General features: G+C 39.9%; 1 protein-coding gene across 1 annotated transcript; it reads right to left on the bottom strand.

Annotated features, from left to right (window-relative positions):
- Positions 1 to 792: 792 nt before the first annotated feature.
- Positions 793 to 12986, bottom strand: pmp22b (peripheral myelin protein 22b). The gene is made up of 5 exons (XM_088927331.1): positions 12791 to 12986; positions 11497 to 11587; positions 10838 to 10931; positions 5360 to 5500; positions 793 to 3890 (listed from the first exon to the last, which is right to left on the bottom strand). Exons 2-5 carry the CDS (start codon positions 11572 to 11574, stop codon positions 3730 to 3732), a joined length of 474 nt encoding a protein of 157 aa, XP_088783457.1. The 5' UTR covers positions 11575 to 11587; positions 12791 to 12986; the 3' UTR covers positions 793 to 3729.
- Between the last annotated feature and the right edge of the window lie 2824 nt (positions 12987 to 15810).

Below are 15810 nucleotides of genomic sequence, written 5' to 3'. Positions count from 1 at the left end.
AGTTAGTTTTATGCTGTGATCCAATGATCCGCTAGGAATGTAGTGCGCGTTACTAGTGCTTCCCTTCCAGCGCGGCAGCTGAGACACTGCTCAGCCTGGCCTCTCACACGCGTCTTTGAAATGTTCATATCGCTTTGAAAATGCTTAAACAAAAGCTCCAAAAGTATCTCTCACAGGAAGGCCAAAAGAAAGACCAGAGAGAGCCATTAAGCACAGCGGAGAACGTGGATTTTAAGGGGGGGGGAGGCGGTGACATAAGGTGACGTCTTACTCTCCCCACGTGTTGGATCTCAGCTGGTATCACATTTCTGTAGTGCTCAAGCGTCACCTCGCCAGACTGATCGATAAACTGTGCTGCTTTCCGGTAACCTGCACCTACAGTAGGCTTTTGCTGCTGCCCGTGGGGTGTTCCGTGCTGAGACCTGCGGCACATTGTAGCACTCTGATATTCACCTCCAAGAAAACCAACTGAGAAACTAATGTATGGTCTTTCTCAGTGGATGGTTCGATTATAACTCCACTCTATGTAATACGTATTCAGTCATCCTTGTGTAACTGAAGTGTGCTGTATATTCACGGATTTGGCTATCGGACCTAAAATAGTTCTCTTTTTTTCAAGACTGTGGATCTGGAACAATGCACACCAATCCATATGTAAAGAAGAACTAGCTTTCAGAAAGCAGGCTGCAAGAACCACTGTGCTAATTCCAGGTTGCTACCTTTTTTCTGAAGAAAAACCCTAACACTGCCCTAAAAGTTTCACACAGATGACACAATTATGACAGGGATGTCTTTGGTAGTAATCATCTTTTTTTATTTGAATTACTTTTAAATGTAAAAACACAAAACATGTCAAGTATATTTCAGACTGTATCCACCCACCATGTTAGCAGAATGCCAGACTTCATCAGAGACCTCAGATCCCCTCAGACTGACTTCCTGTGTTTTCTTAACCCCCACACCACCACTAACAGGCAACAAGAAACATGATGATTGGTTACAGAGGTTACAAATTAAAGGAACAGGGACAAACTAAATTTCTTGTGTCACCAAGGACAAGCGTTACAAACACTTTATAACATTCAATTGCTCAAAAATAAATCAGCATATTCTACTCCCTTACATAAGATGAGAAGAGTTAGAAATCACATTAATACACTTTCACACTGCTGGGAGACCAATTAGCAACACAATGTACATTGTTGCCTTTACAGAATGATTTGCTCTTTAAAAAAAACGAAACAAAGTATTTGGCAACAACTGGGAAGACAAGCTGCATTGACAATCAATAGCAAGATCTCACCCCTACTGACACTTCAGGCTAGGCTGAATTTGCAGAATTTAAGTTTTTTTGTCTTATTACTCTTGTAACATAATTGTGTGTTTTCCAAGTGGGACTGAAAATCCCATTCCAGACATCTCCATTTCCACCTCCTCCCCCTCCCAATTTCAATGTTACACATTACTGGCAATCACAGAGAAATAAAACCCACATGCAAAAAATAAACCAGTAATGAGATCACTGGGTATGTGATACCAGGCTTGTAACATGAATCTCAGCTTTGGTTGAAAGATGCAACAGATGTGTGTCTGTGGCATTTTAAAGTAACAAAGTGGTTTACCAAACAGAAGCATCTAATACAAGAGTACTTAGTAACAGAAATGTTTAGAACTTGGCTGCCTTAGACAATAGATTTACAGTATGGCTATGCTGTTTTAGTATTTGTATTATCTTTAACATCAAAAAGGCAGATAAAACATAGTTCACTTGCTGCTTTGCCAAACATTTTTGCTAACAGGAAGTTAATCCAATAACCAACAAATATAACAACATTGTGATTATTATTATTGTCTTCTCTATTTGTACCAATGCCATCTGAATACATTTAGGCATTATTGGTCTGGAAACTACCATCACTGGAGTGACTACTAGTATCACTAATATTCAAAAAGGAGCTATCTCCTCCTTATTGTATTCTGCTTTGTTTTAAAAACACATCTTGTGTAATTTTCACAGCTATTTTACATTTTTAACTCAAACCAAATCCTTTGCCTTGCAAGAGCACAATGTTTTTTTTTTGCACTTTAATATCCACTTAAATATCATGATATCCTATATCCTGCATGAAATGCTATTTACAATTTGCCTTAAGGAGGTTTATTGTGAAACGTGGCTGATGCACTGAAATTGCTGTACAGGTTGACACATCACATGAGAAAACTATGCTCAATTTAAACTAAAAGTAAAACCACTGAGAGCCATGTTTGAAACAAGGCTGAGTTGTTAATCACTCCAGGCCTTGCTTTCTGTTTTTAGTGTTTATAACAGCAAGGACAGGAAATGGCAAAAGGCTTCACTGAAGTATTTTAAGAGGTGGGAGAACAGTTTTCCAGCTGGCTCAATAGTACTCAAAGTTTTGCTCTTAAACTGGAAATACTTTCCATCTTGCCAGCCTAGTGCTTTGCATTCTGCTGAGTCGACTTATTCCTCAATACTGCACATGGCTCAGCCCCAGTGTGAATAGCTGTCAGCCACTGCCACCATTCCCAGCTGCTAAAATCATCATGCTACAGGTAAGAGTCAAGCCATTATAATGCCCCTTTCATAAGCAGACAACCAGGAAACAGGTTAGTATCTAATTGAACTCACTCAGCAGCAATATCACATAAACACATGCTCTCTAATGAAAACTAAGAAAAACAAAACGCAGATTTCTTTGTAGTTTTAAGTTCTTTTAGCCTTCCCAAACACATCCAACATTCCAGTGAAAGGGACGATGGGAAGGATTTCTGTCAAGCATGCACGACAAACATGAAGAATTTTAAACTCAAATTCTACCTGACATCTTAATAACCTATGCTACTGTCGACATAAAAGTGGTTATAATATTTTAACACCTTTTAGTATTTTAGTTTTAATATGAATAGGCGGTATGACAGTAAAGTTCATCCCCAGCTATATTGTTGAACTGTTAGCTTCACTAACACGTCAAGCCATTATAGTTTTCTTTAAATGCTTTTATTTAAAAAAAGAAAATTTAGTATAATCCTCTATGTACAGAAGCAGTTAGGTACAAGTACATTACATTGAAGTCAATTCCTTTTTTAAAATGCTGTTCATTTTATTATTTAAATTGTGTTAATTGACTCTTGAGAGAGGGCTAAGTGATTATCAATAATAGGAATGGTAGAATACATAGCACCATTTTTTCAACAAAAAAATTAAGAAAAGACCTATTTTTGGTTTATCATCACAAAGAGAAAAATAATGTTTCAAAGTCATCAAGCTACTTTTTAAATTGTTTATTCTAGCAGTCTTTTTTTTGTTGGTAGCTTTTTTTTCCCCCTAAAACGAGCACAGTTAAAACAAATCATCTCTAGACTTCTAATTCATACATGCGCGTTGGTTAAAATACCGAAATCTCTTAGGTTTCCGTTGTGTTTGTTGGTTGAAAGATAAAAAAAATAAAAAAGGTGGTTATTTCACCATGACAAGAGTGTTCTGGAGGCACTTCATTAGCTTAACAAAGCTCAAACAGAGAATCATTGTCAACAAAGCAACACAATACTATATACATGTATGTAAAAAGTGTTATAAATAGGTTTAAACCATAGATACTATATACATCTTCAAACTATAACAGTAATTTTGTTTTTTATCGCTTGTATCCGTTTCAATTTGGCTGTGGACGCTGTAGTACTGATGTCTTGGTGCTTTAGAAGGAGAACTCATTCACGTTTTCTCAAGATGACGTAGATTAATCCACTGATCAGCGCCAAGGGGAATGCCACCCATGCCAGTATATAGGCAAACCCATATGTGGCAGCCTGCGACAACCACTCCGTGCTTTTTACTGTGTAAATGATCGCTCCGCTCATCACAAAGAGACCTGCACGAAAGAGAAGGGAAAAATCATTGCAGATCATGTATAAGAGCATAAAACCATTTTCTAAAACGGACTGAATTCCAAATCTCTCGTTATACAGTAGTTGGGGTTTGGGGGGGGGGGGGGTAGTATAATAAAAAACTATGCTGCAAAATGACTGCTTGTGACCGTATTGACGCAATACAACATACATGTTGAGCGTTCAGCTGTTCTACAGCTACTGAGGTGATGTCAGGGATGTTTTTCTTTCAGAATGAAATATATGTGTTTGGTTAAATCTCACAAAAAAGACATTTTAACGACTTCCAAGCCTCCGGGTTTGTATTATGGTGACTTGAAGTCAAGACTTTGACTGCAGTTTGTCTGCTCAGCGTGGAGGTTCTCCCACCGGCCCGTACTGATGACATTTGCACTTCAGTCACTCTCTCTGTTTCTCTGCGCCAACCCCAGCACGCGTGGGAACAGGTTTTTCTAACATCCAGTAATGGGCTATTCACAGTTTTATTTTTCCCTCGCGGGCTTGCTGTACAAAGACAGAGGGCGCCGCAAACGTTGGACTAAGTCAGGTGGGAGGGAAAGCACAATAGGCTGCAGTCACACTTCTACTTAGACTCCAAGTACTCTGTGCTGCCTACACCAGCACAATTATCGCAAGGCACATGGGCTCAAAGCTACCTCTGTCTGCTGAGATGGAGCTCTGTGCAGTTTTTGGCCTAGGTTCAACTGATGTTCTTAAAGAGGAAGTATAAACCGGTGACAAAAAACAATTGCTCGCTTACTTACAGTACTTGTACTTTCAAAGAAGTGGAAGTGAATGGCGAGCACAGATGCTTGGCATTTTTGATATACAAATTTTTGTTAGCAAACCCGTCTTCTAACCTGAACAGGTTAGAAAAAGACTCTGTTTTTTCAAATACATTAGTAAAGAAATGGCAAGAGCTCCTGCTTGGCTACTGCCATGGTTTAACCACCCTTATTAAACAAATGACAACCCTCAGGTTCTCACTCCACATAGCACATTTGAGAATCTTTGCATAACTTGCCTCTTGATTGTTAAATAGACGTATCTTTCTTTACATGTGGTTTGCTCACATGTGCAATTCTTTTAAAACTTAATATTTTTATGACTAGCGTGTTCTTTCTATAGAAGTATGACAAAAGAAACCACAATATTGCCCTTCCTTGATCCACTCCCTCCTGACGTAGTGTGTTCACGTCCCATTTCTTCCTGAGTAACCACCGAATTTTACAAACATAATTTCTTGCAGTGTCATTTCTTATGGCAAAGATCCATTCAGATCATTCCACAAAAGAATTAAAGCACTTCTTTAGGAGTTCATTGAAGTAATATTCACTATCATAGCATCCACTACAGATGTTTTTGAGATTTCGATCAAACAGTGTTTTCCACATGCCATTCTGTGCATATCCACATCTTTTGCACAAAAGTCCACTGATAAAGCAATACTTACTTGCAAGTATTTGGAAGATTCCAGTGAGGAAGAAACGTCCACCTTTCTGGAGAGTGAAGAGCTGGCAGAAGAAGAGAAACAAGGACAGGACGCTGAAGATGATGGACAGGATCATGAGAGCTTGGACTGCTTGGATCCACTCTGAAAGGCAAGAGGGACAACAGTGTCAAGGCAGAGTCTTCCCTGAGGATTATCCCAGCATGCACTAAGGTCTAGACAAGAGGCTTGTCTGGCACCAACCACCCCACCACAAGAGAGGTGCAGATCAAAGTCGACACACAGAAACTAATAAAAACACATGTTTTTTTTACTTGAATTTTCCGACTCGCACAAGAAGAGTTAAACATTTGTCTCTGGATTATAAAGTAAAAGTGAACTATTTTTACTTTTGTCATCCCGAGGCAAATGATGGGTTGTGCTCACCTACAAACACTTTACAAACACACATGGCACTGAAAAATGTTTTGGAAAATACCTTGATGGGGGGGGGGGGTTATATACAGTAGATGCATAGATCATGTATGTACTCTATAACACAGAGACCATTATTTGAATGTTGTTCTTTCTTATCAGATTTCTAAATTGCTACCATTGCTATTGTCATTTATTTTAATTTATCAGCTTGTGTGAGTGTGGCAGCATCTCCCTGTGTGGATTTCAGATAAAATTACAGTTCAGTAACCGTAACTCCTGCTACAGTGTTTGCGCTGGAATGAAAACATGTAGTTTTTAAATGATGGTATCCAACACAGGGACAAGTATCCAGCTGTTAATTGTATTGCAAGTCAAATGGGAATGCACACAGGTCTAACTGGGGACCTGCATGGGAGAAGGAGCTGTAGTGTGAATGGAACGGCTCTTCTGAGTACTGTAGTCATGCATTCCGTTTTCAAAGTAGCCACACGATTCCTAAATAGCCTTAATACTGTGCTCTCTAACCACTTGCCTTCACATCCACAAAAACAGGAAACAAATATTGTAAATCTAAGAAAATACTAATGCCTTTGGACTAGGTTTTTATATGTTGATATAAAATTGTTTTGAGTATCCTACAGGCAGTGTGCCATACCTTTGAAAAAGTCAAAGCTGTCTGCCTCTGTCCATTACATTTCATGGTGGGTGAGACACTGTCTATGCGTATTATGGTTAATGCTGTATCTAATTTTAAAGAGTGCTTTCCTAAGGAAACTGTTGTAATGGAATGAATATCAATATTGCAGAATTTGTTCTGAGATTTTGTTCTGGAAGCTTTGATGTTTGTGCCGACGAGTTTCCTTTATTTAAAAAGAAATGCACTGAAATTGCTAGGTGCAAAATATTGATCAGACTGAGAAGAATTTATAGCTCTAAAATATATACATTTCACATTCTTCAGATTCTGCTGAGCGGCCGGCGGTTCTCTTTATCCAGTAAGTTGACATCCTAGATGACAATGATATAATAAACATCTTCAGAAAATATTAAATATTTACTCCTGTACAAAGTAAGTGACTGAGCATGATGTTTGAAGGATGGCACCTCCTTCACAGCATCTATAGTCAACACAATGGGATGTAGGTCTTAGAACTTGAGGTCTGACACAATCAGCCTACAGGCTCATAATGCTGCTGTTGATATACATATAGAGTAACTGGAAGACAAAACGTGTTTGGGCACTTGCCTTTTCTGTTCTAGACCCTAAATGCTTATCTATATGGGTATTTACATAATTTATCTGATTATTTCAAAGGTCAAATGAGTAAAATAATTAATTTGGATATACCACATTATTGGTTGTGTGTGCAACTTTGTGAGGCACAGAAAGGTACTGTAGGAGACCAGAGTTTTCCTTTGATCTCTCTATTGTGTGCCGCAGCACTAGATAGTTTCCTCTGCTCCTAATGCAGAATGCAAATACCTGAAAGGCGGAAGCTACATCTCTTACAACCTAACTCAAACTAGCGGAAACTTTTTATCACATTGGACATAGATGAAAAGCTTGTGAAGGATAATGTGCAACACACCCTTTAAAAAACAGAGTATTTTAATGTGAGCAATGCCAACCATGTTTACCCTTCAGAAAGAGGCTCTGGCTTTCAATAGCTAAAATATCCCTGTGCATCAAAGAAGGCGATATAGTAAATCTCGTGCTATGGGGGTTACCCATGCAGCACTCATGAGGATATATTTCTGAAGTGAACTCAAAATCTCGCAGGGCAATTCTGACAAATATCTCATCTCATGTTTAGCTGTGTCTGCGATCCAATTTTAGCTCAGACTTCATGCCACGGAATTCTTGTCCCAGAGTGCTGTAGCACCTCCAGTTAGTTTTGCAAGAGCAATCCATATGAAAACTAGGCTGCACTATACACAATGCATTGGGTTGAATGGTTCAATACCCGTGATACTGATGCACACGTCAATTTACTAAAAATGTTATTATTTTAATATTATTTTGCCATAATAATTGAAACTGCAACATGAAATTGATTTGCACCAAGGCTAAATATATTAACTAATAGGATATAAATTAATTTTTCTTATGTAAAGGAACCCCTCAAACATATAATGTCAACACACCTTACCAGTCAAAATACTTAACCTTAAAACAAATTAATTTCATTGGTTCTGTAGTCATTTTCTGTCAGAGTGTATTTTGTTTACTGACGATAGATTAGGCTGGTTAGAGAAATTTAAACGCTGGGCCTTGTGTGCTGATGTTCATTCATTGCCCACTCTTTCAGTCTCCTCAGCAACATCAAGTCATCCATCATCTAATGTTTCAAGAAGATCCACGGACTATTTTACTCTCCAAGAAAAAAGTCAGGTTGTTAAACACAATATGAAAGATAACTGTTCCACATTTTTCCTTTTTTACCTAGCATGTTGATCTTCAGCTGTTGATTGAAACTCACATTCTATTTATCGTGTTGACAATCTGCACAAATAAGCTCAGAGGCACATATAATTAAGTTAAAACCTGGTAGTATATTACCCCCTGCTTAATTTATGCTGTACATTCCTCACTATGCCTCTGTTTTAAAGGGCTCAGGTTGTTTGCCAGTGACACTTGCATTTTAGGAACTTAGCTAAGCATGAGTACCATACTTACCAAAGTAGCCATTTTATACAACAGATAACATAAATGAATGTCACATAAGAGTTTACCTCCTAATTCATTTGATCATATTTTACAAAAAAATATAAACTTACTCTGATAACAAATCACAAAGTCCAGAGAAGGAGATTAATTTCTTTCTAAAATACTCTTACATTATCTAATTCTACAAGGAGAAAAGGGAGGGAACTTATATTTCAGGCCAATGGTCGATCCTACTCAATCCATAACTTGACATTGCAGGAAACAGAATGATTGAATACTTAAGCTGGATCAGTGCAAAACTGGCCTGGAAAATTGTTTAAAGTAGTTTGTGATGCAGACAACTGGATTTATCACTGAATAGTTTGAGGCAGCATACAGTATGTGTACAACCTACCGTGTGGTTTAAGATTTAACTGGTACCTTTCATCACCCAGAGACTTGAGGGGCTTCACAGGAAATCATATGTTTTAATAAGGATAAAAGCTTGTTCACCTGATCAGAGTGCCTGTCTCTTCCTGTTTATAGCAGTGGACATAGCATGAGTTTGCTAATGTAAGGTGTGGTCATCTAGTTTACGCAAATCCCTGTTATTGCTCGTCTTCTCTAGAGCAGTCAGCTACATCCCTGTACTAAATTTAACCAGCCTGACTTGTCTGTAATAGACTTAACAAGAAGACAATGGATTGCTTCCTTTTCAACCACAGCCTTCTTCCCTACTCTATTTTGAGGTCCTCCTGATAGTTGCTCATGAACAGACAATGGGAACATCCTCTGGCAGGGATAACAGTCTTTGCTGGGAGTGGCCGAGCTCTACAATACTGAGCATGTTCGCCTTTTTGTCTCCACTCATAAAGAGGCACATGCCAGCATTAGATCATAATGAGCCCCTGTAACCCTGAGCTTAAGTTAAGGTCTTTAAATATTCCGTCATTACATGTCCTGCTTTCTGTGGGCTCTTGTGAAAAACCTGAGGCTGCTGACTGCCTTTAGTATTGTATTTCTTTATCTGGATAAACGTTTTTATCTGGAAATGCTCGTTCACATTATTTGCCAACCGGTTCCCAGAATGCACCAAATTGCACTGGCAGCCAACTGGACTAAAAGAACAGACCCTTCCATCCTGTGATGACCAAACATATGACAGATTTATTAAGCAACCTTGTTCCACTTTTGTCATGAGCCGATTTGATTTATCCAACCATGAGATTTATGAATAAGTCAGGTCCAGGTTCTTACTAATACAGCAGGATAAAAGAAAGCTCTGACAGTAATCGGAACATATGTTCCACAGATTGATGTATTCAGAATGTTGTCTACCAGCCTGTATTGGCCATGATGTTGATAATGGTGGAAGGATCTATAATTCCGCCAAGTGGAACTGGCAAATAACAGATGGGCATTGGCTGAGGTGTCATGGAGATTTGGACTAAATCAGCAGTGTAGTTCTGCTCCGCCTTCTTGGAGCGAGAAACACCCTGCCTTACTCATAGCAAACAGTTCACTGTTGTCGCTATGAAACCAAGCAGCTCCAGAGCTGTGGCTGCAGAAAAGCCATCATTTACTAATTAGTCCGAAAGTCTATTTGCAGAAGTGACATAAGTAAATTTTCATGTGTTACTCCGGCCTTAAACCCACCCATTGCCTATTACTGTTCTTATTATATTAGCCCAACTGATTCTGTAATCTGACACCTGGGTGCGAATGGGATAGTGGCACAGTATGTTCTCAGAAGTGATACTAGTCTTTTAGCCTTCTTCAGAATAGACTACTGCGAGCTAACCCTGTCAGGCCTTAACATACTTTAAATGGCCGGCACATTCAAACCACAACTTGAAACACGAGGAACTGACTATGGAAATACCACTACGACTATTTATATGGAGCCAGTAGGGAGTGTACAAAGCAAGAGTGGCATCTCATCCTGCAGCATATAACGCTTTACACACTCATGCCCCTAGATGGCAGCATATAGTTAAAACCGAGTGTGGACACACCCACTCCTACTCCGAGAGCAGGCAATGGGAACGGGACAGTTATTTTACACCATAGCTAAACAATTATAAATAGGTCAGTACTCAATACTAGCCTACATTGTTAGTCTAAACCTGTTAAGTTTTAGTTCTGGGTCCTAAAATGGAAAGTCCTTCTGCATATCCATTGAGTTACGAAAACAAATCAGGCAAGAGAATAAAGTGAGAATTAAGTACATAGAAATGCGGGAACAAAATGCTTTTGTAGCAAATGCAATTGTGTGGAGGTGATAGGGTCTAAAGAACTATATGTCTAAGAGTATATACGTCAAATCATTTAAAAGAAAAAAGGCACAATCCAAAAACTAACTGTGGAAAAAGGTAGTTGAGGGTGAAGTAGTAAACATATTTCATATTTTGACTCACCCCCTGTGAAAGCTTGGTCACAGTGACTCCCTCCATTGGTTGTAGTGCAGTTTGACCAAAGATCAGAACTAGTGTTTCCGTCATATGCCCAAGCCTGTAACAGAACACAGCGCGCAGATGAAGTGTTGAGACCAGAGCTTCAGTGCAGAGGTTTGCCGAAGAACGTAGTCATCATTATAATTTTGTTTCGAGGGTCGACATCTCCCGTACTAAGATTGCTTAGGCTTTCAGAATCAAAATCACAAAGGCTGTAAGAAAGCTTAGTATGTTGAATGTAGCAAACGATAATGACATCATCTGTTTCAGTAATTCTGCATTTGATAGAAACTGTTCTTAACTAAAATACTCAAACACCCAAAACAAATATATCGAAGATCAAATTTATCCAACAAAGCATTATTTTGCGCGTGTTTCGGGTTAAAATAAATGCTACCCGCAAAATAATGGTTTGTGCGTTCAATTCCGATAACGAGGCACCATGTTTCTGAAACTTAAATGTTGTTAAAAAGTCACTAAACACATTCTTAGAGAAACCATGACGCAAGGAAGTTTGTTTTTACTTTTCACCGAACAACAACAATAATGTGACTCCACCAAGAAAACGGGTCTTTTTAAATCCACCAGTTAACGGATAATATTTATATTAACAGTATACTCACGCTAACAATGGTTGATACAAATAGAAGCACCAAAGCAGCAATGTGCAAAATGATGATTCCCAGCAACAGGAGCAGCATTTTTCAGTTAGATCTAAGGAAAGGAGAAAACGAGGATTTAACCCGCTGTGTGAAAGAAGTTGCATCTGCAACAGTTACTACTGCAGGCGCCGCAGAGCGATGGGTGTGTCACGCAGTTAATGCCGCGCCAAATTTCCACAGTAGGGAGCGCCCTTTCAAGTGTGTTACCGTTTTAAATTAATGTTCGGATCGTTGGAGGACAGAAAAAAAAAACAAAACTTTCTCTAGTAAAGCTGAGCTTTTGAATTGCGTATGTTCGAATCACATAATTTTACAGAAAAGTTAGAAATGTAACCTTTTTTGAATGTATGTATAAAACAACATCATGTAGATCTTACAGTTTTTCTAACAAAACGCGTCAATTAAGGTAAAAATCGCATTAAACATTAAGAATGAATAATGTTTGCCGTTCTGGTTAGTCACCAGCACTGATATAAAGCGAAATAATCTTTAAATTCTTTAACAATTTTATTTCAAATTTCCCCCCTTTTCTATCGTTAATAAAACTATATTATTAACGTCATGTGGGTTTCCAGCTCTCTCAAGGCTTAATATTCGATCAATGTTTTTACTGTGTCTACATTTTCTGGATCAGAGTCCAAGCATTCCAAAGCGGTACTGTTATAGCGACTCAGACCGTTACTCGGTTACAAAGCCAGTATTCAGGCGCTCCAACATTAAAGCTTTCTCTCTCCAGCCCTGTCCACGCAAACTAAGAAAATCAAACATTATCCTGGTCCGTCCAAATACTTGAATAGTAAAGGGCTGTTTACTGTTAGCCTAAAGATAGTCAAATGGTGTATATTCTTATTTAGTACCACAAAACTCCAAATGAAAGTCTAAGAAATTGAACGTGGATTTCAGCATGCATCTGATTACTTAGTATCTTCTAGGGATCCTGAAGAAGAGTTAGAAAATAAGCGAATAAAATAGTAGCAATCTAAAAAAACTATATATACAAGCACACTATAAACTAAAACTGGTTACAGAAATCTGCTTAACAAAAACATCGCATTCTTTAATTTAAAACAATCTAAATCTTGTCCAGCTGTTAGTTTAAAGAAAACATAGGAGTACGGTACACAGGTTTCAGTATAATCCCGGAGGAACGCGATAGTGTAGTTCATCCAAAAGAAGCAGAAAGAAAAAAACCATATTTCCAAAAGACGAGAAAAGGGTGAAAAAAATTCAGAGCGAAATAATATATCAAACTTACTTAATACTAGCAACTTTGAAATGATCCGAGCACAAAGCAGACCAAGCAGGAGAGCAAGAATTCAGCAAAGAATCTCGAGAGAAACGTCCTGCAGCAGTTCTCCAGCCCAAACTTCAGCGAGTATTTTGATGCCAGAGGTAACGCCGCAGTTATAAAGTTTCTCATTATAGAAGAACAACGCCCTGGAGAGCGTGTGCTACGTCAGGGTGCGCCCAGCTCTGACAGCTCCATTCCCGATATATCCCACAACACAAGATGCGTAATCGCGCAGGAAACCGCTTGGAAATGTGCTCATGGACAGCATGTTTACTACTGAGTTATTGTTCATTTTGTCTGGTTCACATGGATACCGAAATACAGTCAATGAACCTCGCTCAGGGTAACCTCGGATCTGAATGCTGGTGGTCCATTTTAATAAAAAGCGACAAGAGATTAGACTCTAATATATTGTAAGGGAATGATGGGGCGGATTTATGGTCGGTCTTTTTGGAGGCACTGTGGAAAAGATCATATGCAGATACTGTACCATGTTAAAAACAATATTGAACAGCAGTTATGGAGCTCGTTTTGAAACTCCTACTTGTAAGGAAAATGAAAAATAACTATTACGAATCACATAAAACCCCTTTCCTTTAAAAATAAGACGCATTGCTTGCTAAATGAAAGAAGTAAGCAAATACTCATATCTGACAATTCGAAAACCCATTATTGTCTATTAAAAAGGAAGAAGTCCAACTTCACTACATACATCCTACCATTTATCAAAGTTTATATCAATTTCCCTATTATTATTATTATTTTTTAAACTATTTACATATCTGAAAGCCTGTAACTGATATTTACAAAACATAATATATAACTGTAGGACCGGGAAAATCAAGTGTTATAGAAACTCGTTGGGCTTTTGCAACACAGCCAGCCTGCATTGTAATTATTAATTTTATCAATTTCTGAACGTCCAGTCTCGCTGAAAATGCATGAGAGTCCGAGCCCCGACACTGATATTGTGGAACAAAACCTGGAATTTTTGGCTCTTAACCCGAGAAAGCTGCCAGGTCGCGGAATGCCTTCCGTGATTTCTGCCCTTACAGTTACCGCCCTCGCGGTCGTCCAGGGAGTGGGGTATACAAACACGTGGGCGTGGGGTACTCTGCCCACAACCTGTCATCTGCGTGACTCACTGCAGGGGTGTGCGCGCGCAGAAGGGAATGCCCAGCCTGAGCTCCCTCCGTCAGGCCCCTGGTATGCGCGGTACGCCGGCCGGTCACTATACTGTACCTCCCTTCTGCTGAAGAGCTGCAGGAAGGATGTCAAACACACCGTGGGTATGGGTTGCTGGGAGGGCTGGTCCCTTTTTATGAGAGTACGGTACGCGAGCTGCAAGTTCAGCATCTGTCACGAAGTTCGCTGCCGGTATACGGGGCGGGTGATAGCTATGAACGTCCATACTAAGTTGTACAATTAATGAGGAATGATTAAACAGTCGATCTTTTTAATAAGCCAAGCGCGCTGCGACACAGTGCGTTATAGTCTGATCGCCCTTGCTACGTAGAAAAGTGTAAATTAAAAGAATAGAGTACACAATACAAAAGACAGGTACATGACGTGATATGACCAAGGAGCTGCAGTGGTTATCACAGCGCTGGGGCACGGGGTTCAGTTTTGGACCTGGGGTGCTACCTCCCAGGAGGGTTTCCTCCTGGTGCTCTGGTTTCCTCCCACAGTCCCAAAACATGCAAGTGGTTTAATCGGCTTCTAAAACAGCTGGCCCTGGTGTGAGGGTGTTTGTGTTTGTCTGCCCTGCAATAGACTGGCACCCCGTCCAGGGTGTACCCCGCCTTGCGCCCGCTGTTTGCTGGGACAGGCTCTGCCCCCCCCACGACTCAGATGAAGCATGGGGAAGCCAGAAAATGGATGATTAATATGACAAAGGTTATAGCTTCTTCGGCTTGTTTCGGACATGGTATGTACTGTAACGAATAAGCCCCTGTGCAAAACAGGGATCTTGGCCGCCCAGCCTGAGGAAGGTATTCTTTAGCTCAGTCGGTGTGACCGTCAAGGTTCCGCACAGGCTTGTGCCCTCGCCACTCTACCCTGCTGGTTTGTCCCGCAACACCTGGGCGTGAACCCGGATCTCAGGCGTAACGCAGCAGGGAACCAGCCCAGTGAGCTAAAGGAGACCTCCCTAGCCCAGGAGGCTGAGGTCCCTGCTACACGCAGGGAGGGTGATGACGTCACCGTACCCAAACTAGCTCCGCTACACCGGCAAGACCCCTGGGTTCACGCCCATGCGGTGAGGGACGAACTGGGGTGGGAGCAGCGAGGACACAAGCCCAGAGAACCCGAATCTGTTACAGTACTATTATTTTATTGATGATTTGACAAGTATAGTAACTGTTTATAGCTTTAGCTATAGTTTATAGCTATAGGGAAAAAAAGGACAATTTTAAAAACCAAATTTGGAGGACATGTTTTGAGAGCTTACTCCCTAGAATAAAAAATATTAGTCTTGATAATTTTGAAGTACTGTATGGTAGAGAAAAAGTATATGGAATACACAGTATAGCGGGTATAACCAGACTTTAACACAGTGATGTGTACTAGAGCAGTGGTCTCCGGGTCCAGCTGGACCCTTAATCACTAGTGCAAATGTTTGTCTGTAATTGACCTGTTGCTGGTTTAGACTATTTTTCTGGACTCAGTCGTTGGTTTAAAAAGTCCTATTTAAAGTGCATTATTTCAAGCAACTTTAGCACACAGAACTTTATGCGCCCTAATGTCTTAATACAGCTCTCGATAGCTGAGCAATTGATGATGAGCAGACGCAAGTGGGAATAACACTGTATATCAGGCTCTCGCACAGTCAGAGGGCAGTCCTGAAGCTCACTCATTAGCACGGGGTCCACAGCAATCACAATGACAAGTAGCCTTTCAAAAGCTGAAAGCAAGTTTCAAAGACGCCACAAATAGAAAATGAACATCAATTATCTTGTGATGAAGTGCTGGGATGGAGTAAAAAC

This window comes from Atractosteus spatula, chromosome 11, assembly GCF_055471065.1.
Source record: "Atractosteus spatula isolate fAtrSpa1 chromosome 11, fAtrSpa1.hap1, whole genome shotgun sequence".
Classification (NCBI taxonomy): domain Eukaryota; kingdom Metazoa; phylum Chordata; class Actinopteri; order Semionotiformes; family Lepisosteidae; genus Atractosteus; species Atractosteus spatula.
This window is presented reverse-complemented; position numbering and strand designations above follow the sequence as displayed.

What these genes read in the sequence shown, in the direction of transcription:
- pmp22b (XM_088927331.1), bottom strand. Translation starts at nt 11,574, where the DNA reads ATGCTGCTCCTGTTGCTGGGAATCATCATTTTGCACATTGCTGCTTTG. An exon ending in TTGTATCAACCATTGTTAGC is followed by an intron (nt 10,932 to 11,496) that starts GTGAGTATACTG and finishes GTTCTGTTACAG; the next exon opens with GCTTGGGCATATGACGGAAA. An exon ending in TGACCAAGCTTTCACAGGGG is followed by an intron (nt 5,501 to 10,837) that starts GTGAGTCAAAAT and finishes CTTGCCTTTCAG; the next exon opens with AGTGGATCCAAGCAGTCCAA.